The following is a 23,817-nucleotide window of genomic DNA, read 5'->3' as shown; positions in this document are numbered from 1 at the left end:
GATATGAATCACTTAGAAAACTGGTTATTAGTATGTTATTAATACAGCCAAGTATGAATTGATATGTATAGGACTAAAGAACATAAGTAAAATTTACAGGATGCAGGATTATATCCTGAGAAATAAAGATTTAGGAGAAGATTTGAGAATCATAGTGAGTAATCTGCGAAATACAAGTTCTAGCATACGCATAAAGAGCTGTCTCCTGTAGAATTAGAAGGTTATTTTTGACCTTACCTTTGTATTCCCAGGACAAGAAGACAACAGGATATAGTATAGAATTCAAGGAGAACCATTAAATTTTTTAAGTGCTTGAAAGATGAACTGTATACTCCAACAGTATCAGAACTCAGGCTTTATAATTCCACAAAGATATTCTTATAAGATGACTTAACTACATTCCAGTAATACTGAGCCACATTGAGAATAAACTTTGAATAACGTTCTATTTCAGCAGCAATGGCTACATACTAAAGTTAGGCTAATTCAGACTGTAATTAAAGAATAATTGTAATAGTGAAAGTAATTGTCATTAGGAAACTATATCAAATGCTTTGATAAATACTCATTTCAAAGCAAGATCGGATATTTTTATTTAAATGTGATCTACAGTTCAAACAGAAGCAAGTTCAGGTTGGTTCCCAGACTATATTAAACACTAAATCAGACAAAATTATCAAAATTATTTCTCCTGGTCGCAAATAATCTCTTAACTTTTACTTCAGAGAATTAAATTAATTTTGATGTTGTACTAATGGACAGTATGTGGTAGAAGCACAAACTCAGAAGACCAGTACCAGCAGAAATAACACAGCAACAGTGAGCTATAAAGACAGAATGCCAGTCAGAGCTTTGGCTATTTTAATATATGTTGCTCAAATGAATTTGAAACTTTCTGGAAATTTCGACAAGATGCTTTTGATTTCCTTACCTCTGTGCAATTCATTGTGTCATTTAGAAATGTGTGTAGTTTCAGTCTACCTTCTTGGGAAGAACATTGTGAGAGGACTCTTGGAGTTTAGCACCTGGCTGGAAAAAGTTCTTGATTTTTGCGACTGTTGTCCATGTAACATTGATGAGTAAACCAGAGACTGGGATTGCTTATGAAATCTGAGAGTCTTTTGTGTGTCACTTCCTGACACAGTGATCCTGTCTGGAGAAGCAAAGACTGACTTTGTTCTCTGGCAGTGAACAGAAGAGTAATGAGGAACTGAAGCAGTTCTAGGAAATGGCTATCTTAGGAAACTGTCAGAAAGAAATGGACATCTAAACTTAAAACCTGAATGGTTTTAATATTTTTTCATGATTTCCAAACAATATTAGTATGCATCTGATCTGACAGACCCTTTCTGTGATGAGCTCTGAGGAGAAACCAGGCATGGGTTTGCAAGTTGGTAAAGAGGATTTTAGATTTTGTGTTAGCAGTGTCCATGTGCATGTGTAACAGTATAACGATAGTTATACTGGGGCCAGTCTTCTCCTCACATTCCTCAGTCAGACAGGATCTGTGTGTGCCCAGAAGGGATCTTTGAAATGACAGTCTGCAGCTGCTATGTGCAGGATCAGCTGAGCCTGGGCTGGGGAGGGAGGTTGACTTTGTTGTTGTTAACAGTCCAGCCAGCTGAAAGGAAGAAAAGGCTCAAGAGTTGCGCAATGATGATTCATGACCTGATCCATTTCAATCTTGAACATCTTATTTTAGTTTATTTAAAAGAGATATTTGTAAAGCTTTGTGTCAAATGAAGTTTTTTTACATTTTACGTTAAATTGTCTTACATCTGAGAGTCTAAAAACATAGATTTTGGCTTTTTTCATATTACTTTTACAAAGGACACTATGTAAAAATTATTTCTTCCTAGTGAAACTGACTTGGAAGAAGTATACGTAAAAGGAAATGCTGTCTTCATAAAACAGGAATTCATAGCAAAACATTAATTGTTCTAAATAAGGTCCCAATGGCAGTAACTTTATTGGTGTTGGACATTTTTTCTAATCCTGCCGCTTGGAGTAAGGTAGCTGGGTATGAAGCCTCTCATGAATGAAGTGGCATCTTTATTGACTATGGAGATACAAAATTAGAATAAATACAGCCCTTTCCCCCTTGTAGTCAAGAAGGTGATATTTAATACACCTTGAGACCTATTTCCTGAATAAGAAGCTAGAAAGTGTGAGTAAAAATGTTTCAGTGGGGCCCATCTCCAAATATTTTCCCATTATCTGTGGTCCTCCTTCCATAATGTCAAGGTGTTTTAACATTTCATTTTGCTCTGTCTGGAAGTCAAGAGTAAAGAAGTTTCTCCATAGACTGCAAGAGAGGATGAACTACGTATTGTTGGCATGCTCAGTTGAGCCTAAATCCTTCTATAACTTCACTCGTCATCTTTGTAAGAAGCCTGTGCAAACTATAACAGAAAGGTGTTCCCATGCGCTCCCTTTCTCTCCTGTTGGCTGGCCTTGCAGGGAGGAAGCATTTCCTATGGTGATTTTGAATATTCAGAGCCACCAAGGGGGACACAGCTGGGCACAGAGCATCCCTTTCACCCCAGGAGCCTCTCTCCTCTGGCTCTTTGTTACACCCCTTCTGCTTCCTTTACCCTCAGGAAGCCAGATGTTTTTAAAGAAGAAGGGACACAGAGCTTCCAGAACACTGCGGAGACAGGCCTACCAGATTGGTGAGCACTGTTTTTAAAACACTTGGGACTTTGAAGCACGTGCATGCTCACAGGCAGGCTCGACTAGGTGTCTGTCAGTGCAGAGCTTGGAGCACAGATTCTACCAATGGTTGCCATACAGAAGCAAATGGTGTTTTATTCTGTCCATTAAATTGCACTGCCTTGTCAATTAAGTTCTTCTGCACCAGTGCACTGTAGACATATGTGGCTCCACAACATTGATAAAATTCAAATTCTGTTAATAGCGAGAATGTTTACATGAGTCATCAGTAGCAGCAAACATCTTTATCCATCAAGGCTTTTCCCTTTTAAAAATGGAGTGAATTAGGAAGAACCCTGCTTGAAGGTACCAGCAGAGTATAACTCTAGCAAGTCACTGCTACGACTCTTCGGTCATACCTACAAACTTGTTTTTCCATTACCATGCTGATCAACTCTAGAACAGGCTGACTGGAATGTTCATGAAATCTCTAAACTACCCACTACACTTTTTTTCCAAAATACAAGTGCAATTATATACTAGGTCTTATTTAGGGGGATGGCTTAATAATATAGATTAATTTACAGAACTTACCTCCTATCACAGACAGGTCAAGGGGCGGGGGTGATAACAGAGGGAGAGTAAACCACCTGTCATTTTCTCCATTAACAAAGAGAAAAATTAGTTTCTATACTTTGATTCTTGTAGGAGTTAAAAATAGGCAGAAAAGTAATGAAAAACCTATCGAAGGCTAGTACCTGAAAACTTCAGTCATGTGAGGATTCTCACTGAGGTTAATGGGCCTATTGTAATAACAAAAGGTTGGAGGATTGAGTTATAGCTTAACGTTTGCTTTGCATACTAGAAAAACAAGTTTCTGTGCTCCTTACTGAATCAATCTGCCATATCCTTAGCCTTCAAAAGACTTGTTCTTGTTTAGCAATTGGTTGCTCATGCTGAAGCCAGGTTGTCGTAAATCGAGGTTTTCCTCATGAAATTGACCAAAGAGGTCAACCCACTAGAATCACAGAATCACATAGAATCACCGAATGTTCGGGGTTGGAAGGCACCTCTGTGGGTCATCTAGTCCAACCCTCCTGCCAAAGCAGGGTCACCTACAGCAGGCTGCACAGGACCTTACGCTATACTCTACACATTCCAAAAAACTTAAGTGCAATTAGCTTACAACAACCTGCAGTCTTTAAAACATTGTAGATTAATTTGAAGAACATGATATAGACTGTCTGCTCTATCAGAAATTGCTCAGAAGCTGGAATCTACCAGCAGGTGATCAGCCTGGAATACCTCATGCAAGTCAGTTCACGTGATGCCGTGAAAAGCCGGAATTGAAAACTCAATAGTCGGCAGACTATTAAGCAGGTATTCTTTATTGCGGCGCCGGGCACACGGGGGATCTCTCCTCCAAACGTGTGCACTGAAGAGACACAGTTACTAGGTATTTATGCTATGTAACATACATATTAATTACATTTCCAAGAAATGTTTATCATAGTGTGGTAATGTCCGTCGCACATGTTTGTTTGGCGTCTCTCGGCGGGGGGGTCTTCAGATTATCCTGCAGCCTCCTTATCTCTGTAGTTTGCATACCTGTTCTCCCAAGGCCCAGGCTCCTAAAGGGATTATTCAGGAGTCCCTTGTCTTGCAACCGTCTGAATTACTCACAAAGAACCAAGACTTGTTTCTGACCACCTGAAGTGATAACATCCCCTGCATGTTACATTTGTTACATTTACATTTATCAACGTATCACTGCTAACGGCCTAAATCTGGAGGACACATTAAATGAGTCTTTGGGCTCTTCTAAGCAGCGCTGGGGCAGACATCAACAAAAACCAGACCCTAGAATAAAGCCTTGCTACCCAAAGCATGAGCAATAAGAAAATACTTTTGCTCCCAGAGCAGCAGAAAATGCAATGGGCATATTCTTACACTAAAAACATCTTTGTGCTTAAAGGAATATAGTCCTCCATTATGGAGACAAATGAAGTTCTAGTTCCTTCCACTGACTAACAGCTGTCAAAAAATTGACCTTATGGTCTCAGACAGAATAAGTTTCCCTTTCTGTTCCTTCACTTATTTTTAATAAATCGTAGTTTACTCGTCTTGGAGAATTTGTATTATGTTTTAGTAAACAAAAATCCATGTCATATTTCATTTGACATTTTCTAAAAAATAACTTTGTTTTAAGACAGAGCTGATAGCAGGAAATTTTAAAAGGCCTTTTTCTATTGCCTTTGACCTGTAGCTTCCAAGTCATTTTTCTTCTGGAGATATACATTTTTGCAAGTTATGATTCTGTAGAAGGTGGAGCTTTACAGAGAAAACCTTCATTCTGAGGCATTGCCTTGAGGCACCGCATTTCTACCTGTCACAGAGACATCCACACTGTAGTTCAATAGCAGTCACGCTAGTTTACGGGGGCGGGGGGGGGGGGGGGGGGGGGGGGGGGGGGGATGGATGATGAATTTAGTTAAAATTAACTTTAAAATTATTTAAAAGTTACTCTTACTTAAAATTGAAGCTAAAGCAAAATGAAACGGTAAGACATTCTGTGATAACAATACCATGTCACCATGTGTCAGATTTTGTAATACTATTTGCTTTATATAAGTAACTGGCACTAATTACATCAGTCATAACATTTTACTTTCAGTTATGTCAGTATAAGCCAATCCTTGTATTTCATGAGTGCTCTGAAAGAAATAACTGCAGAACCATGTTTGCCCTTCAGATTCACCAGTGCACTGTCATCTTTACTGATAAGCAATGTCTTTGGCATTGATTATTGTATTGTGATCTTCAGTCATATTATTTCAGCCCAGCTACAACTGTTGAATATTTTCCATTCCAAAAGTGAAAACTTCTCAGTGACTCTGTATAGATTCTTTTCCTTCATAAGACGGAAGGTAAAATAGAAGCTGTTATCTTTACCAGTGAAATCCCATCTACCTTCTTGGAAAAACTAATGGATTTCTAGTAAGTATTGGGATAAGGTTCATTGTCCTCAGCCAGTAAAATAGCCAGGGATAATTTATTAATGAATGAAACCAGCTGTTCTTAGGCCTCTTCTTACATTAAGTGGGCACACACTAGCCTGGATTTAGAGTGGATGAAGTGCTCACAGGTTAGTACAATGGCACAGCACTTGAAGTCAACTTATCAGAATCCCTACAATTCGCAAGCAAATACTTGCAGATGAATGTACACAAGCAGCAGACAAGAATGTGATACACGACCCAACCCTCAACAATGTAATACCTTCATGTAGGAATGTTCTCTGTAGTACATAAGCACCTGGCCTCTACAGCGTGGGACCTCTTCCTGTTGCACTCCCATGGCGCTCTCTTTTTCTGACCTATCTGGTCTTTTGTCATTCTGGCATATATAGCAGTGGGAGTCTTCTGAAACAGTTCATGAAAACAGTGGAGTAAAATATGTTATCTTCCAAATACAAAGCTGAAGGCATTAGGCAGATCTCGTGGTAACTATAGCAAAAGAGTTGAAGACCTCTGATCAAAGTCTCTTTGAGTTCAAAAATGTAACATGAAAAAGAATACTCTGCAGAATAGCGTTCTTTTTGCAGCAGCATCAGTTAAAGGAGCAGCAAAAAGTAACAAAGACAGATTCTTTTATGTTGCTATCAGATAGACAAAACTTACATAGTCATGTTGAACAAGCCAAAAGCTACTGTAATTATTCCAGCTTTCCTCACAAGCTGGCCTGTATTCTTAGGGAAAACATATTGCTTCTGTTCAAAGTGATCCAGGGAAATACCACAGAAGGTAGAAGGAAGAAATGATATGAGAACTTGATGAAATACACTGCAGAATTTTGAAACAAATACAGTTTCAGAAGAGTGCCCATATGTTCCTACATACATTGTCAAAATCGGATCTTCTTCTGCTTTAGAAAACCGTACTAGTCAAAACACAGAATTCCTATTACATTCAAATATTCATTACATTCATTGAAATACATTAAAATGCAATCATTGAACTACATTCATTATTACATTCTACAGAAGTTGTGTTTTAGTTGGCTAAACCTAATATGGCATCTATTCAATTTTCTGTATCCTGCAAATTACTGATACGCAAAGTATTCCTCTTGGCCATGAGGTGAGAAGTAGATGACAGTCTTTATGCCTAGCTGCATTCATCTATTCATTTTGAAATCTGTCACCTCAACTGAATGAGCACAAGAAGAAAAATGAGAGTTAATCATAAAAGATCAAATCCATATCCCGTCCTTCCACAAAGGGAAATGTCATTGAGCTTGATGAGGTCTCTGTCTGAGTACAATAAGTACAGTCCCTTGGTTTTTTGATGAAAGTTTTACTTCGGTAAAGTCTTTGTTCTTTTGGAGGTGTTTCTTCTTTTTTTTCCTAGTGTAGAATCAGAAGCTTGATTGGGGTCTTTGCATACAAGGGGAATTTCTAGCAGGTCCTTGTACCTTAGTTAAATCTTTTCTTCTTGTGGGAGATCTGTATAGCAGAAAAGAGACTTCATAAGACACAAAGCTAGCACAAACCACTGTTCCTAGTTTGTGTGGGCATGGCCAGAATGTGCTAAACTCGGGGTACCTGCAGATGGCACGTAACCTTTCGAAGTTTACAGTCAACCGCTGTAGTTTAGAGGAGCAGCTGGTCTGCTTTAGTCTTTAGTGTGCTTGGTGTAGGATCACTGCTAGCACTTCAGTTTTCACTATGTGTGCAGGAGTCTGTAGCAGCTCTGAATCTGTGAGGATAATGTCTGAAGGGGTAATTATTTCAGCACGTACCTGAAATACTTGAGATGCTTTCAAACAAAGTAAAACAGTAGGCAAGAAAGGTTACCCAGCTCTGCTGTTGTACTCACAATAGACACTTCTGCATGCATCTGCTGCAATATGGTGCATGCGTATCTTTCTGTATCTGTCCAATATATCTGTAAAGCACGCAGGTTTAAGATGCTAACTGTGACAGTTTGCATGTAGAAATTTTGCAAGTACAGGTTTCCAGAAGACCTGGGTTTATAAAAGCCTGAGCTGATGCACAGAGGAGTACAATGATCACAAGTGTTTCTATTAGTCACCCAACAGGAATAGCTGTGTATGGCAATGAACAACAAGGACTGGAAATGACTGTCAGGTAACAAGGTTAAATTGAACGAATGAGACTACTGTGGCAAAGAACCTGGTGCAAATGGTCCTGGAAATTAGTGATGAACTATGGATTTTGTACTGTGACAAAGGCTTAATAAGTCAGTCCTAACTAAATGTTACAGTTCAGTTTTACAGGGATCACTCATTTTACGGCAGAGTGGTAGGTGATGCAGATCACCATTTGTTGTTATTTGTTTTCTAAATTAAATTATAGAACTGAGCAGTTTAATTGCATGTATCAAACAGCTGGTGTTAAGGGTTGTATTACAGAAAAGGCTGACATTTATAATTAATGACAGTGAAGCACAACAATAGGATCAACAGAAGTGAATTAACAGACCTTGATTTCTATTTGAAAGAGAAAATTACACTGTAATTTAGGGTACTTCAACATGGCACTAAAAACAAAGAATTCTTTCGTCTTAACTGTACTGTAGCCATTTCTTTTGAGCGAGATAAAGAAAAAAATCTTCTACATGTCTGATGTCTATTTTAATGAGGCTTGCATCTTTTTTTGTTCAAGCTCTTAAAGTCCTGTGTTTCTTTTCAGTTCAAAGACAGCTCAGTAGTCAAGTGCTGCATAACAATCTTCCACAAACTAGCTTTGATAATCAGAATTTTCCATTAATCCAGAAGGTGTTCCTGTTCTGGTATACTGCCATTCTGCAAGCCCTCTCTTCAAATTAATGAAATCAAGTGCCATGTCAACTGCAATGTCATGCATCTGCGTACCGGATTCTAAGGCATGCTGCTGCCACCATGCAACAGATACCCTCCAACTAATTTCCAGATTGTGCTGCTCATTCTGTTCCATAGAACTGAATAAAGAGGGTCAGGAAATTGAGGTAGTAAAGTAGACACTCTGTTTATCACACTGTCAAAATTAGCAGAGAATATAAAAATATGCTTAGAAGTACATGGACTCTTTATGCAAAGCATTATGTCTGCAGCTTCAAAAAATGCATGTACAATACACATAATATTTGTGCAGACACAGTCTGCTGTAGATGGGGATTTCTACTGTTGAGAGAAAGTTTGGGTGTGTGCTTACTTACCTACATGAATAGTTTCATTAACTGTATGTAACCCTTACAGAACAAATTTTCTTAGTTGTATTTACAGAAGATGCTGGCATGTGATCTGAAACGTACAGAGAGTAGAATTTTTTTAATCAATTGCAGCATGTTAGAAAAGCACGCTCCTTGTGCACAGTGTCACTCTGACTTTGAAAATCACCAAATGAAACAGAATAGTTTTGCCATCTGGAAATGAGACTTCCCATCAAAATCCACTTTACATTGATTAAGGTATTCACCATTATATTTGAGCACCTGTTACAGCTCTGTCCGTGAAGGAAAAAAATCCAAGAATAGCACTTTCACAAGATATTTTAAAGAATTTATCATAGTAAATTAGACCATTAGTCTAGTTAATCCAGTATCCTGCCGCTAGCAATGGCCAGGGCTTCTGATTTGTGCCTGCTCAGACAGAGAGTGTTATTTCTCAGCTTCATGGTGATTTGTCACAGGGCTTTTAGAACAATCTTGTCCTCTTGTGCTCAGATGCCAAAGTTATTTTGTCTGTTCTTTCAGGAGGTAATAGTCTTCAGTTATTTATTCCCTTTCCATGTTAATCCGAAGGAGAAGCTGCTCATTGTTATACAACAAATGAAACAAGTAGTATCTTGTTATCCTATTTTATCAAGTATGTGTTAATATGCAGTTTGAATGATAACTCTCTGCATTCAATTCATTTTCAGCCTGAAGAAGAGAAGGCTGCGAGGGGACCTAATAAATGCTTACAAATATCTCAAGGGAGGGTGTCAGGAGGATGGGGCCAAACTCTTTTCAGTGGTGCCTAGTGACAGGACAAGGGGCAATGGGCACAAACTGAGGCATAGGAAGTTCCGTCTGAACATGAGGAAGAACTTCCTCCCTCTGAGGGTGACGGAGCCCTGGAACAGGCTGCCCAGGGAGGTTGTGGAGTCTCCTTCTCTGGAGATATTCAAGACCCGCCTGGACAAGGTCCTGTGCAGCCTGCTGTAGGTGACCCTGCTTCGGCAGGAGGGTTGGACTAGATGACCCACAGAGGTCCCTTCCAACCCTGAACATTCTGTGATTCTGTGATTCTGTAATTCACAAAAAGCAAGGACAATGTTTGCTACAGTGTTGATTGAAGATTACAGCAAGTGAGTGCTGTAAGGAGCATTTTGTGTTAATTGCAGAGTCATGGAACTACCAGCCTCAGGTAGGACAGAAAGTTAGACAGACCTGAGTGACAAAAACAAATGTGCCAAATGTGGCAAGAAGAGAGAAGCCTTCTGCAAAGGCAAAGGAGGGAATTCTTTAAATGTCTCCTTTCTTCAAAATAAATACAAAACTAGCATAATCATTCCATTTATTGCAATAAAATTTCTATCACATCTTCTATTTTGGAATAGTTCAGTGCATTTCACAACTATCTAAAGATTATATGCAGTGCTATTGGTTGGATAGAGTTTTAGTGGTAGAATTTTAAAATGTCTTGCATTATACAGATGGTAAAGAAAGGAATATATTGTACAGGTCATTCTACTGGAAATGCTAAAAAAAAGGCACCAAGTCCAGTAATCTTCAACTTTTTACATGATGTAACAAAAACACTGTATGATGAACTACTCCAGTAGTGTGCTACCCTCATAAACAAAGGTGTGAACTGAGTCCTCACCTGGTTTGGTTTTGGATTTTGGATTTGGGATTTTTTTCCTTTGCAATGTAACTTTTTATATATACACACAGAGCTATATATTCAGTATGTAAGTAGGAACACTTCCATTCTATTTATCTTTGGCAACAGTTAAATGCAGACTCATTTGCTTTTTATTGGTCCTTCCATTATTCTCAAACCACAACCAAAAGCAAGCACGCTTCATAATCCAGAATTAGGATGTCCCCAGACAGGTGGTCTTGCTACCTATGAATAACTTTTAAATAATTAAGCAAGATAAAATGAAACAGCCTGGAGCAAGCTCCAGATAAGCTCCTCAGCTGCATCACAACCTAATAAGAAAAATACACTGAAAGCAGTCTTAGCCTAGTAATAGTGGCATGAGTGTCTGACTTTCATCAAGCTTCAGGAAAGCCTGTATCGACCTGTGTAATGAATATGTATGTATTCCTTGCTGCATTCTAGTCTGCACCCTCATTGGCAAGTATTAAGGAATACTTAGATCCTGAGAGACTTTTCCTATTACAAACTCTATGATAATCTTAAGCAATATCCTATTACATACAGATTACTACTTAGACAATCAAAATGAAAAACTGGGTTCTGAAGAAGACGCTGACAGTAGCCAACAACAGACTTGCTTCTTTCCTCTTGCCTTCAACAACTAATGAAGGCTTGTGCTTGTTTTTGGATAAAATGATGCTGAGATTTCAGAAGGGGCAGCCAAGCAAATGTTTTATATTCTCCTAAAGAAAACAGAGTTCAGCCATTCAGAGTATCCAGGATATCCAGTACCCTAAACAAAAGTCGTGGGGGTATGCCACAATATCTTCAGCCACAGTTTCCTTTAAAAAAAAAATAGTGTCTAATTCTGATTGATTACAGCCTACAATATGGCACCAGCAATCTGCTCTTCTTTCTGCCTACATCTTACTGTTGCCTACCTCTTACAAAGCAATATGACTCTAAAGAGTGGATGTAACCCAACACAAATAGAAAAGTTTTGCAGGATAACCACACTGTGGTGCCAAAGAAGATGCTACATCAGTCACTGGACGTGGTCGAGAAAGAGTCTTGAGTCTTTCTGCCTCTAAGGCATAACGAGGGTGGAGGACACTTGAGGGCTTTTTGGTGAGGAGATGAGGAGTGTGCAGGGCTGCATGCACTTAAGATGTCTACTCAGTGAGGGAGCCCACTGAGCTCACTTGTGTCAAACTGTAGTGCACAGAGTACCACGTAATGCTAACTGCTGCTTAGATTTCACTAAACCATGGGCAAAGACGGGATGCTCAGAGGAAAGGATTTTTCTTTCTGACACGTTTTTGAACACACAGTTTCTCTTAGTCACTGAAAGGTCAGCCAGGACTTTTGTAGTATTTCTAATTTTCCTGTTTCCAGTTCAAACCCCAAAATAACTGCAGTGATTCTATTTTTTAATGAAACATAGCCAAAGTTCCCAAGGGATAGCCAATGTGCCATTTGCAGCCTGCAAAGCCTTGGTAACCCATAACGGCATTTTTTAATCGTAGTGTGGCATTTAACCGAGGTGCTGTATTCCAGGTGAAGTCCTTTATACGGTCACTAGCATTACTGGCAATTTCTTCAATTGCATGCTAAGAAGGAACAGCCTCCAGTGAAAAACCTTCAGGATCATTAAAGTAAAAACATACTGTTTGTTTAAGGAACATTACATACAGTGATAGCAATCGGTCAGCTTCTGGTCAGTTCACAAACGTTAAATGCAAAGTATGCACTGAATACATTGGAAATTTTTTTTTATTCCTTTGGTCTTGTGTAAGTTATATCACCGAGTTTCTCCAGTGCAGAACTTGAAGCTCTGTACTAGCATCAGTACTGCTGTAAGATAGCTAATGCCCACTTCAAAGTTTCCAGTTTAGGTCTAAAAAAAAAAAAGAGTTAAAGCACCAGAACTGAAATACTCAGCTTCTGTCCTTCACTTTTGCAGTTATACTCTTTGTATGGAGAAGCATCACAGCTCCCCTTACACTCTTGCTCATGAAGGTAGATAGACACTTGAGCAGGGTGGACTGTGGTTTTTCAAGATGAAGTGGATGTACAGCTGGCTTTGCTGCAGAGCCCTCTAATGGAGAAGATAAATGAAGGATTTCCTCCCACTTTTCATTGATGGAAGTTTGAAGTGAAGCTTTACCCTCATTTTTGCACACATCAGATAAGCTAGGCAGGTAGTACTGCAGCCTGCTTTGTGGGCAGTAACTTTCATGTGTCAGGTCCCTTGGTATAGCCCTGTCAGTTCATCTAAATCATAATTTGTATTGCTACCCACTGTGCAAATTGCATACTTTTAGCCACTTGTATTACTGTTCTTCAATCCGAACCTAAAGTATCCCACTGTTCCTATTGCAAAGCTGTTAGAAAGGTGCCAAACGGTGTGGTGTTCACTTAATGAGACTGCATTTCTTGACTTGAATACAGCAGTGTGGAGTCATAAGAAGGAAAAGATCTTACATTATCCTAGAGCTGTATCTCTTTCTTAAAATACATCTCTATACATACATAGGTATGTGTACACACAGACACTTACTTACCGCTACAACTCATAATAGGTTCCATGCCACTAATCTGCTTGCCTGTTCTTTTCTGTAGCCCAGATGATTTACTGAATGCACTGAATGAGGGTATCAGCCGTGCTGATGTGATCATTACATCAGGAGGTGTATCTATGGGGGAAAAGGTATGCTAAATTTAAGTATGACTTGCTACAATATATGTAAGAATATCAAGCCAGAGTCTGTCATCAGAGCTTCTACCTTTGTATTAATGTTTATTAAAAAGGGATCTTACTTTTTTTGGAACACTTAAATGCAAATTAATTAGGAAAATAGTCTTCAATGCTGTTCTCATTCCCTTTGTTCTTATTACTGCACTATAGCAGACATAGTACAACGGGGAAGATTTTAATTCTTGATGTGAGTGATTTGCAAATGTGTTTTTATTTAAGGAATGATTTATGTAGTTATGATGAGGAAGGTGCTTGGTTAATAGCACATGAAGGCAACAGACTTCTTTTTATTCTTAGAGCAGGTAAAATGTAGATAGAATAAAGCTACTTTGAAAGTACTTCGAAAAGCAACCTGAGTATATAAATAGCTCTTTCTTACTCAGCAGAACTGTTTCCTGAATATGCCAAAGCTGTATCTGTTACAAAAATAGTTTTATCACATTTTGCGCCTGATAGTCCTACAGAGGCAATACCTACGAGACAGAGTAAGCTGATTATTTGCCTTTTGAATCATTAACAGAATTGTTGATTGAGTTCCTGTTGGTAATCCCTGTGCCAAAACCATCAAAGAAAATAGGGATACACAGATGCTGGTGGGGCGTAGATGAACCTGCAGGACATTTATTAATCATGACTTATGCGAAGGAAAACTCAGATTACTTTTTGATCCCAGGCTGAATCTGTGAGTTTGGCAGGTAAAAGAAACATCTCTCCTTTTATAACTAACAGATAATAAAGACAGTCATTAGGAGATGGCAAACATGAGTGCTGTTTTTGTCACTTTTCTGAGTAGAAATCATATTGTTGGATACATCATGAAAATGGGTAACTGGTTAAACCAGTGCAAATTATTTTCAATCCCGTTATTGTCCTGAGTATTCCTAGAAAAATAATCAGGGACAACTGCTGATCTTTAAATTGGGAGCACGGTGACATAGTGCAGACGCAGGAACACAAGGAAGTGACGAGACTGCTGAATGGTCTTAGAGGCATTTATGCCTTCGGGCTAATTTCTCCCTAATCTGAATTTGAGGCAACAGCATAAAGTCAATAGGCTCTATATTCCACTGATGGTTAGCCCTCTGATACTGAGCTTTCAACAGTTTTCATGAAATAAAATCTGAACATCTGAAAAGTAAATAGAAAGTAAAAACGGGGTTAATGCAATCAATAATTGAGAATTCATGCCTGGCTGAAAAAGGTTGCTGCTTTCCAAGTATTTGAACAGACCAAAAAAAAAGTGAAAAAAAGAAGGATGGGAGAACTGCAAGGGAGCTTCAGATTCACTGCTTCCACAGTGTGTCTTCACAGATGGCTGTTACGTCGTGTATTTAATCTCCCTAAACACAACAGATAGGATACTACATCTGAGCACAGCAATTTTCAGTAAAGACTAAACAAGTAATTCAATTTGTTTTAATAACTGGATCGATTGTGTTTATGCAAAATCATTGAAGTTGAACTAATGCACAAGCCACCCACAGTTTTTCCTTTCTAAGGACTGCTAAACCCGACCACTGTGAATTAGACCATGTCCCCAAGAAATTACAGTAATTACAGTATCCTGGAAAACTATGATTTCTACAGTACAGTATTGATTTCAAAAATACTAGGAGAATCTCTGCCTCTACTGCTAGATAGCTTCCATGGCAAAAGTTAAATAACTTGATGATTTTAAGTCTTAACTTTGAACCATAAAGGCTTTTTTCCATCTTTGACATAGGGAATGTTTTAGTAGTACGTATTTGTGGGGTCCTCTAAGATTCTGATGCTGCAGCAGACTTTTAAGTAAATATAATACTATGTCCTCGTGGAGTCAGGTTTGGCGCCTAAAATGAGTCTGTTCTTCACCTCTTCTTTTTGAAAATGCTTTCTTTCAAATACTGGAAATTTCCCACTGGACTGTAGCACTTTCAGGATATGAAAAGTCTTTCATCTTCACTTGATATTAATTAATTGCTTTGAATGCTTAGATTATGTAAGCCACTTTGATGTTACTTAATTGATTTTCTTTTTTGAATTTAAACAGGACTATCTTAAACAGGTGCTGGATATTGATCTTCACGCACAGATTCACTTTGGCAGAGTTTTTATGAAACCAGGGTAAGAAATCTTTCTACTTAGGCAGCACAGATGGAGGCTATATTGGGCCAAATATCCTATATAAGTGCTTCAGTAGATTTCAGTTCTCCAAATATACTATAAACCACATGGTAGACGTATACGGGAAAAGAAGCAAATTAGTCGTCATCTTTATGGGTGAAATTAACTGGAACAGAGAGATTACTTTTTATCAGTAAGACATATTTCTCTGATAACTGTTGTAAATCAGGTGTGGGGGTTGGGGAGAAACCAGCATGGTATAAACATGGCCACAGTCTTCATTGTGAATGACAGCTGATTTACAAAGTTTCATCTGATTGGAATATTGAGCATAGTAATTTTGAAGTAAACACAATCCTTTATGTGTTTAGTTTGCCTCAGAAAACTGTTTCAGCATTGCTTTCCTTTGCTGTAGCGCTGTTAATTAATGAGTCTGGAAGTGTGCTTTGTAGAGAAAATGAAGGCTACATATATTGAAAATAGAGAATTCCCCTTCACAGTACGGTAGTGGAAAGATGTCTGCAGCTCTGCCTCACGAACCATGGACTGCAGGTTGTCTGCAGGCTAGCTCGGCACGGTCCGGTAACACAAGGTCCAGTGCAGCTTCGAGGAACGATTCCCTCTAGCCCATAACTGCTGCCAGGGAGCAGAACAGAAAGTGGGTGTTTGCTGTGAAAACAGACAAATACTTTTTCTGTCTCTGCAAACAATCTAGTAAAGAACTGCTTGTGACTTTGGTGCTTCTGTTGCTGCTACCACCACCTCCCTTCCATAAAAGGAACAAGTGAGCTGAAAGCACATTTCTTCCCGTGCTGGATGTAGCCCAGGTGTGGAAGTTGCTCTCTGCTTCTGTCATTCTGCTACAACTGATATGGGGAAGTCCCAAAAGTGGGATCTGCGCTCCAGCCTCTGCTGCTGACAAGAATGGATAACCTGATTCAGAGAATTCAGAATATTACATTCCAGTTCTGGCTTATCTGAAAGCGAATGTAGTTTTTTCTTCTGGTGATCCCTCTGTAGACTTGTAGCAATAAACTTTTAATAACTAGCCAGAAAAGCTTTAAGAAATCTTATTTCCCCCAAACATCTGCTTTCATTTTATGCCATAAGAAAGATATTTCTTACTGCTATCAAAACATGCGGTCACCTAATCTTACTGGGAATGTAAGCACTCTCATTTTCATTGGCTGTAGTGCAATAGCAAATACTGTGTCTTAGTTTTTATTAATTCTGTCTTAAAAGGCCTTAGATATGAATTGTGATTGCCATATTGGGAAAAATTCCCTTGAGTAAGTACCAAGAGTGAAGCCAAAATTTGCTTTGTATGCCTCTATTTTGATGTGCTACATGACTGCAGAGTGATGCCTGAGATTTACCATTCCTCCACTTGATCTGAAAGCTGCTGAGCTAATGTAGGGTTGTATCTTCTCTAGCAGCACTGCGAGAAGAATGTACTGGAAGACTACCTATGGTGGTGCTGAAATCTCATATGAGAATTCAGAGTTTCCAGTAAATATGAATTAGCAATTAGATTTTTCATACCTCAGTTTGTGCAGTGGTTATAAGATTTGGAGGTCTGGCACATAGTTGCCATTATGTTAGAGACATTTTAAAACAGAAACTTCAAACACCAACTTCCCCTGGTAAAATAGGATATTCATTAGTCCTAGCAGATACAAAACTAAGTAGTAATGATCGAAGTATGGCAGATCTCCAGAGCTGCTGCTGGTCGGCAACTATCATCTGCTGAGCAGGTGATAGTTGCTACCTTAAGACGAAGCCAAGGAACTAGTCTAATTATTGCTCCTATAAAGTATCATTTCTAATGTTTAAAAGGATGTTATTAGCATAAGTGTACAGAAAACTTTTTTTAATGGAAGAGTCCCTTTTCTTTGCCAGCCACGTTCTTGAGCCATGACAGTACTGTCCTGCTTGTATAATTGTAAAAGCCCTGATAGCAAGTCACAAAAGATCACTCAGGAGCCACTCTGAAAGGCAGAGAGCGCTCTTTATTGGTAGACCTGGGTCTTACCTGACTGCAGCTCTGCCTGTGCATCCAAATTTGTTCCTCTGCAGACTAGGTAGCTTTTACTGCTCTGAAATACTGCTCTGTTGTCACTCCTGCTGTAGGCAATGGAGTAAGGGAAATTAGAGTCACTAACATTACAAAAAATTTGGAGAGCCTTATATGAAAAACAAATACAATTCTGTAACTCCATAATTTCAGTATTACTTTTTTGTTAGTTGCCTTCTAGCATGAAGATCGTATTTAGATTTTTGATTAGTAGTTCATCTGCTCTTAGATGTTTCCTCTCTAGAAGCAAAATCATCTACTTAAAACTTCTGAACTGAATATCAAGAAAAACTAATTGTTCTGTCATCACAAGGAGAGGATTATACCCCCATGATGGAATAAGCTGCAGGTGCTAATGAACTGCTGAGAGAGTTTTTTTTCCGAATGTTTTACATAATAGCATAATAATGTTCAGTCAAAGTCTAGTGCAGATATTAAATAGCTTTCCTTTCCCATAGCCTGCCAACAACTTTTGCAACTCTGGATATTGATGGCGTAAGAAAAATAATCTTTGCGCTCCCAGGTAAGATGTTTTGTGGATTACTTTTGTTGCTGCGCATCGGTGGCAGGCATGAAACAGAATAGTGATGTTTCGCAGCACTGATGTCTGGTGCTGGCATCCCTAAGGAAGGTACCTGTAAGGATTTTCCAGAGATTTACAGAAGAGATGGACTTATAGGCATATACTAAGGAGTTCTTTCTTGTTCCTGTCCTCAGAATTTTCCGGTGTACAGGCCTTATGATTTCTTCTGTCCAATTTCCTTAGGTTTTGTAAGTGGTACTATACAGGGGTGGTTTTTTCCTATAGCTCCCTCCACCTTCACAGTAAATATGCTGTGCATGTAAGTCAGTGCATCCACTCTGAGGTACTGAAAGTGGAGACAAAACCGAGGAATTGCCAAGGAACATATCACAGAATTATTTTTTTAATCACGACCGTACCATGGAGCCAAAAGAGGGCAGCATCCCTTCACCTTCTGCGGGCTGCGGCGCCAGGGAAGTCACCGCCTGCAGAATTAACAGTTCCTCAGGGGTCTGGCTACACAGCTCCATCCTCCTAAATCAGGAGGAATTTATTTTATTCTTATTGCTCTGCCTTTGCATGGATTTCTGACTACACAAGGAATCCTGGGCTTGAGAAGCTGATGGTTTTCAGATGTATCTCTAGTGTTTTATCTTTCTCTTGTTATAGTTGCCGCAGTACATTTTTTTCCCGGGGAGAGATCAATGGAGCATCTGCCTGACAGTAGTATTTATTTTAGAACTGTCATCTAGGGAAGTCCAGATGTGCAAGACAAGTGGTGTTTGACAGACATTGGTTACACACCCCTCTTGTGAGCCAAAAGAAAAAGTATAAATCGGTAGAATCCTCCTTAGAATTTGTGCTAAAGCAATTAATTTAGCACTGTGATTTCAGCACATCATCAGCCAGAGAGTGTAGTTTTCAACAGGTGTACTTGCCACATGCTACTCCAGCCTTGAATGAAACGTTGCATGTACATAGCGTGAGAAGCTCTTTAGAGTCCTTTAGAGTGCAATTGCTATAAAAACGTGAGATCACTTTCAGCATTTCACAGAAAGAATCAAGAGGGAGTCACCACCAACTGCTCCTTGTCCTACAGGCAACCCCGTGTCAGCTGTCGTCACGTGCAATCTCTTTGTTGTTCCCGCACTGAGGAAAATGCAGGGTATCCTGGATCCTCGGCCCACCATCATCAAAGCCAGGGTAAGAAGCTTGTACTCTATTTAAAAATTCTCTCAGGATGTTGAAGCACAGCTCTTTGGGCTCTGAAGGGACATCTTGTTTGGGGAATCTGAGCCCTAGACTAGTTCTGGCAAGCTGAAGGAAGTTCACACAAAACAGAGGTACATTCTCAATCTCTGTTAATGGTGGTATTCAGTCTCATAATTTCTAAGAGTTAGATGGCCATCTAATGGAGCAAGATATACAGGTGCAGAGGCAGCCATTTGCCAGTCGGGCAGGAAGGATGCTTTCCTGCTTAAAAGAAAACCATTTGTTTTGATCAGTGGTAAAAAACACAGAGCGATCTGGGAATACCTAAGGAGTTGGACAGTTCTGTATTAGCAATAGAAAATACAAAAACTCTAAAGCCTTTCTGTTCTTGAGTTATTTCTATAAGTAACCTACATGACCCCAACCCTAAGCAATATAAATCCCTTAAACTATTCTTTTCACTCTTATAAGAAATCATGGATATTGTAACTCTGTTTAATATAGATTCAAGGCATGTTATTATAATGTATTCTTTTTCTATTTTTGATTGAAATAAAGTACCAAGGAACACATTACTTTTAATAGTTTTTTAGTATTCTTGGCTACACACTTTTCTCTTCCTGTTTATCCCATGTCTCTCTTTTGCACTTCCTCAGGCATCCAGATTTTTCTTTATCTCCCAACTAAAATATTCTAAAACAGAGAGCAATTTGTAGTGACCCTTGTTTTTGCATGAATTTTACAATGTGTTCCATTAAATTCCATTGTGAAGCATCCCCTGTATGTCTCTTCATTTCAAAGGCTAGCCATTTCCTTTTTGGCAGAGCTAGCAGGATTTTGACTGCGAATGAGATTTTTATCTTCATGCAGTGTAATCCAGGCACCAGAACTGATGAAACTTTCCAGAGAAATACTATCTTTAAAGTCCCAGTAAAGGAACAGCTTTGGAATATTCCACTTAACGCGTGTAGACGCCATCGTACACTTTGATATTATAATATCGCAGTTGTATTTCCCTTAAATGTTGCAGTGTCTACCTTCTACAGCTTTTGATCTTGCACTAGACACCTTCTGACCTCAAAACACAAGTTTTTAAAGAGGCTGTTTTTAAGGAAAAAAATGAGCAGATGATTCCGTTATCTTAGAATCCGAATGCATGGCATCTTCATCCTTTCTTTGCTTCTTCTACAGTTATCATGTGATGTAAAATTGGACCCCCGCCCAGAATACCATCGGTGCATACTGACTTGGCATCACCAAGAACCACTACCTTGGGCGCAGAGTACAGGTTAGTGCCAGTCACGCAGACTGACAGACACACTCACACGGGTCCTTATCTAAAAACAACCAAGAGTGTGCACGTTTTTTCATATAGCCTTCCTTATGCAGACTGATTTGCTGATAATACTTGTGCACATGTATATACGTACGTTAGTATATAATTCGTTCATCACTTACCAACTTAACCATTAAAAATTCCTGTACCTGAATAACGTGCCTTTATACACTCGCGCACACACAAAATACACCTGTATGCTTGCATATGTGCATACGTTCCTTTTTATAAACATCCCCCTGTGCTTACTTGCACTCACAGGCACGTTTGCTTACTTTCGCTCTTGTGCTTGTACCAAACAAACACAACTTGGGGTATAGATAGGAACAATACAAATAAAAGAAGTGTGATTCTAGCTGAGCTGGAAAAGTAGAAGAGACAGCAGAGGCTGTGTATGTTCTCTCAAAGCAGTCTAAGACGTGTATTAGTCATGTTTGCCACCTAGGGATACTTCTGGATACTCAGCTGCAGTTGAGGTAAATATTATATTTGCATACTTTCTTAGCTGTATACTGCACTTACTCTGCCAGTTTCGCAAGAGATTCAGGTCCTTAAACAACTAATTGTCTTTTTGCTACATCCAAATTGTTCATTGCAAAGCACTATATAAAGTCTCTACAGAAAAAACGTTAGCTCAAATGCATCTTACTTTTACTCAGAGAAGGTTCTTACCATTGACTCCCAAGATTGCACAGCCTCTGACGTATTTTCAGGTACAAATCAAGGTATTGCTTACATCTGTAATGCTGTATTTGCTTTGTTGTGCACCATTTCTTTCCTTATGCAAGCAGACTGTCTGGAATGATTTCTCTGTCAATCTGGAAGTCTGAAGACAAAGAAACTAAAGAGCATGACTTTTTATTACGTTTTTATTTTTTGTCAGTACTACCAATATGGTGCCGTTTATCTTCAGGACATGCTGTGAAGCTCAGTGTCCCAAAGAACCCCCTTCTTTTGAAGTGGTATATGTTACAGATTTACACAGCCGGCCACCGTAACAGGGGCTGACCCTAGGATCCCCCTGAAAAATGTGAAGTCTGAGTGAACGTTTCCAATTCCTCTTTTATTAGTTCTCAGGTTACAGCTTGAGCTGGGTGCCTCTGGAGTGGGACCCCTACCCCAGACTGCACCCTCCAAGTATAACCGTACCACCCAGCACCCCATCCCCAAGTCCAGTCACTTGATTCTGGTCGGTGGTCTCTTGATTTCTTAATGGTTTCCTTTGTGGCTGGGCAGGCCTTCTTCTGAAGTTACCTCATTCTCTTGGAATTGTTTCCTTGTTCCTTATCTTCTTCATTCTGCTCACATCTGCCAGATTCAGCTAGTTCTGTGTTAGCAGCATTAGTTTTATCAAAAAGTTTACTCTCCGTCAGCTCTTGTGGCTTAAGGCTTCAACTACTTTAGCTGCTGGTGCTAAACTAATAATACTAAACGAGACTATTCACAAAGAAGAATACAGTTAATCAAACTTGTTCTATAGCAGTATATTAGAAACATTCTAGACTGTGCTGGTTTTAGTCTTTGTGCAATTGGAATTAGGTATACAAATTGAGAAATAAAGTAATTTTTATAGGATTAGAAATTCCAACAGAAATACAATTTACTCTGACAAGATACGAGGTACAGATAATGTGGAAGGCTGGACAGGAAAGCATCAGTGAAGGGAGTGAGAGCTTAGAGAGCCAGAGCGATGAGAGGCTGGCTAATTTTCTACAGAGTTCTGTTTCCACCCACCTTGAAACGGCGCGATCCCAGCTCTGCGAATAAGTTAGCAACACAAACGTCTCCGTAAGACCAGCTCTTGTTTCCCATGTGGCATGTTGCAGCATTTGAAGCTAACTGAAAAAGCAACTGAAATTTTTCTCTCGCTCTCCTGTAGGGAATCAGATGAGCAGTCGTCTGATGAGTATGCGCAGTGCCAATGGACTGTTGATGCTACCTCCAAAGACAGAGCAGTATGTGGAGCTTCACAAGGGGGAGGTGGTGGACGTCATGGTCATCGGAAGGCTATGATGTCACCAGCAAGTGCGAAGCTTTGATGCATGTCCACATATCATTGACTGTATCCTGTAATATGCAACGGCACAGCTAGTTTTTCTGATTTGGATAAAAGTTGATCAGTATAGTCAACATCTTGAATTATATTTCAAATGGAATTTAAATAAATACCTTTTAAAAAAAAACTTTAAAACAAATCTTAACAAAGAAATTTATTCTATCAAAGCAACTTTTTCCTTTCCTTGCAATTGCTTTGTGTGTTCAATGCTAGTTCTAATAGCGGTAGCTTTTAGTAGACAGCAGTAGGTGCCTGCAGAACTTGTGTTTTTTCTCATCTTTAAGATACAACTACTTATGCTCTTAAAACAAGGCTGTCTGCTTATTTATACTAGCGTAGACAACACTTGGATTTCCCTTATTAGTATGCTTCATAACCGCTTCACAGAGAGCTTCTGCTTGTTCTTTATCTTGTATCTCGTGTTGATGTGCACAGTGCCAAAAGCAGAGTGGCTGCACGGGGAACCCAATGAAGCCCCGAGGTTTCCTCACCTCGCTGCGCATTCAGGGATCTCTCTTGTCCCGGCAGCCACCCAGCTCAGTACTCTTGGGCAGTAACTGGATACCTTTTATTTCAACAAACAAAAAAATTGCTTCCTTAAGTGCTGACAGCCTTTTTAACCAATACATTTAAAAATGTACAGAACTAAAAACTAAAAAAAAATCAAAGACTGATCTTGTACAGATATTAGTGTTACCAGCATTCGTGTGGAAATTAAATGAGCAAAGAAATAAAACTAATGTTAAACAACTCTGTACCATAACATTTTCTGTAATGATATTGAAACTTAAATGAATAAAAAAAATCCTCAATCATTATTTAAAATTTCACCTGTTTAGCCTTGTTGTTTTAACCAAAAAAATAGTGGCTTAAGAGGGTGTTTGGGGTGGGGGAAGAGGACAGGAAGGAAGGGAAAATAGCGTATGGAATCTAGGGCCTTCCCTCAGGTACAGTATCACGAGAGAACTGAAAATACAGAATGAGCTCGCTCTCTTGCTCATCTCCAAAGGGACAAAATGGAAGCAGCATTTGGAGGGGTTACAACAGACTGGCCAAAGCTGGAGAATACTTTTTTTCCCATGTAAATTGCGTAGCGATAGCAAACATCCCTTGTGCTGCACTGTGTGGAATTTAAAAGAGCATTCTATTTTTTTTCCATGAGATTCTCTTTTTGGTACTGGGACTATTCAACCCTTGCCAGTTTATGTATTTTGGTAATTGCCCATTTCAT

General features: G+C 39.2%; 1 protein-coding gene across 25 annotated transcripts in view; it reads left to right on the top strand.

The window, feature by feature from the left end:
• The window catches only part of GPHN (gephyrin), a 347,846-nt gene extending 324,435 nt beyond the window's left edge, over positions 1-23,411 (top strand). For 14 of the 25 annotated variants that reach the window (XM_075425626.1, XM_075425625.1, XM_075425620.1 and 11 more), the window contains 6 exons: positions 13,147-13,234; positions 15,312-15,385; positions 17,918-17,982; positions 19,082-19,185; positions 20,386-20,482; positions 22,410-23,411. In XM_075425626.1, the coding sequence (XP_075281741.1) occupies positions 13,147-13,234; positions 15,312-15,385; positions 17,918-17,982; positions 19,082-19,185; positions 20,386-20,482; positions 22,410-22,543 (562 nt within the window). In that variant the 3' untranslated portion in view covers positions 22,544-23,411. Of the gene's footprint in view, positions 1-2,600; positions 2,673-13,146; positions 13,235-15,311; positions 15,386-17,917; positions 17,983-19,081; positions 19,186-20,385; positions 20,483-22,409 lie in introns of all 25 variants that reach the window. The other 11 variants (XM_075425604.1, XM_075425611.1, XM_075425606.1 and 8 more) reach the window with 1 other exon arrangement.
• The last annotated feature ends 406 nt before the right edge of the window (positions 23,412-23,817 follow it).

This window comes from Opisthocomus hoazin, chromosome 7, assembly GCF_030867145.1.
Source record: "Opisthocomus hoazin isolate bOpiHoa1 chromosome 7, bOpiHoa1.hap1, whole genome shotgun sequence".
NCBI lineage: Eukaryota > Metazoa > Chordata > Aves > Opisthocomiformes > Opisthocomidae > Opisthocomus > Opisthocomus hoazin.
Note: the sequence above shows the minus strand (reverse complement) of the source record. Positions and strands in the feature narration are given on the sequence as shown.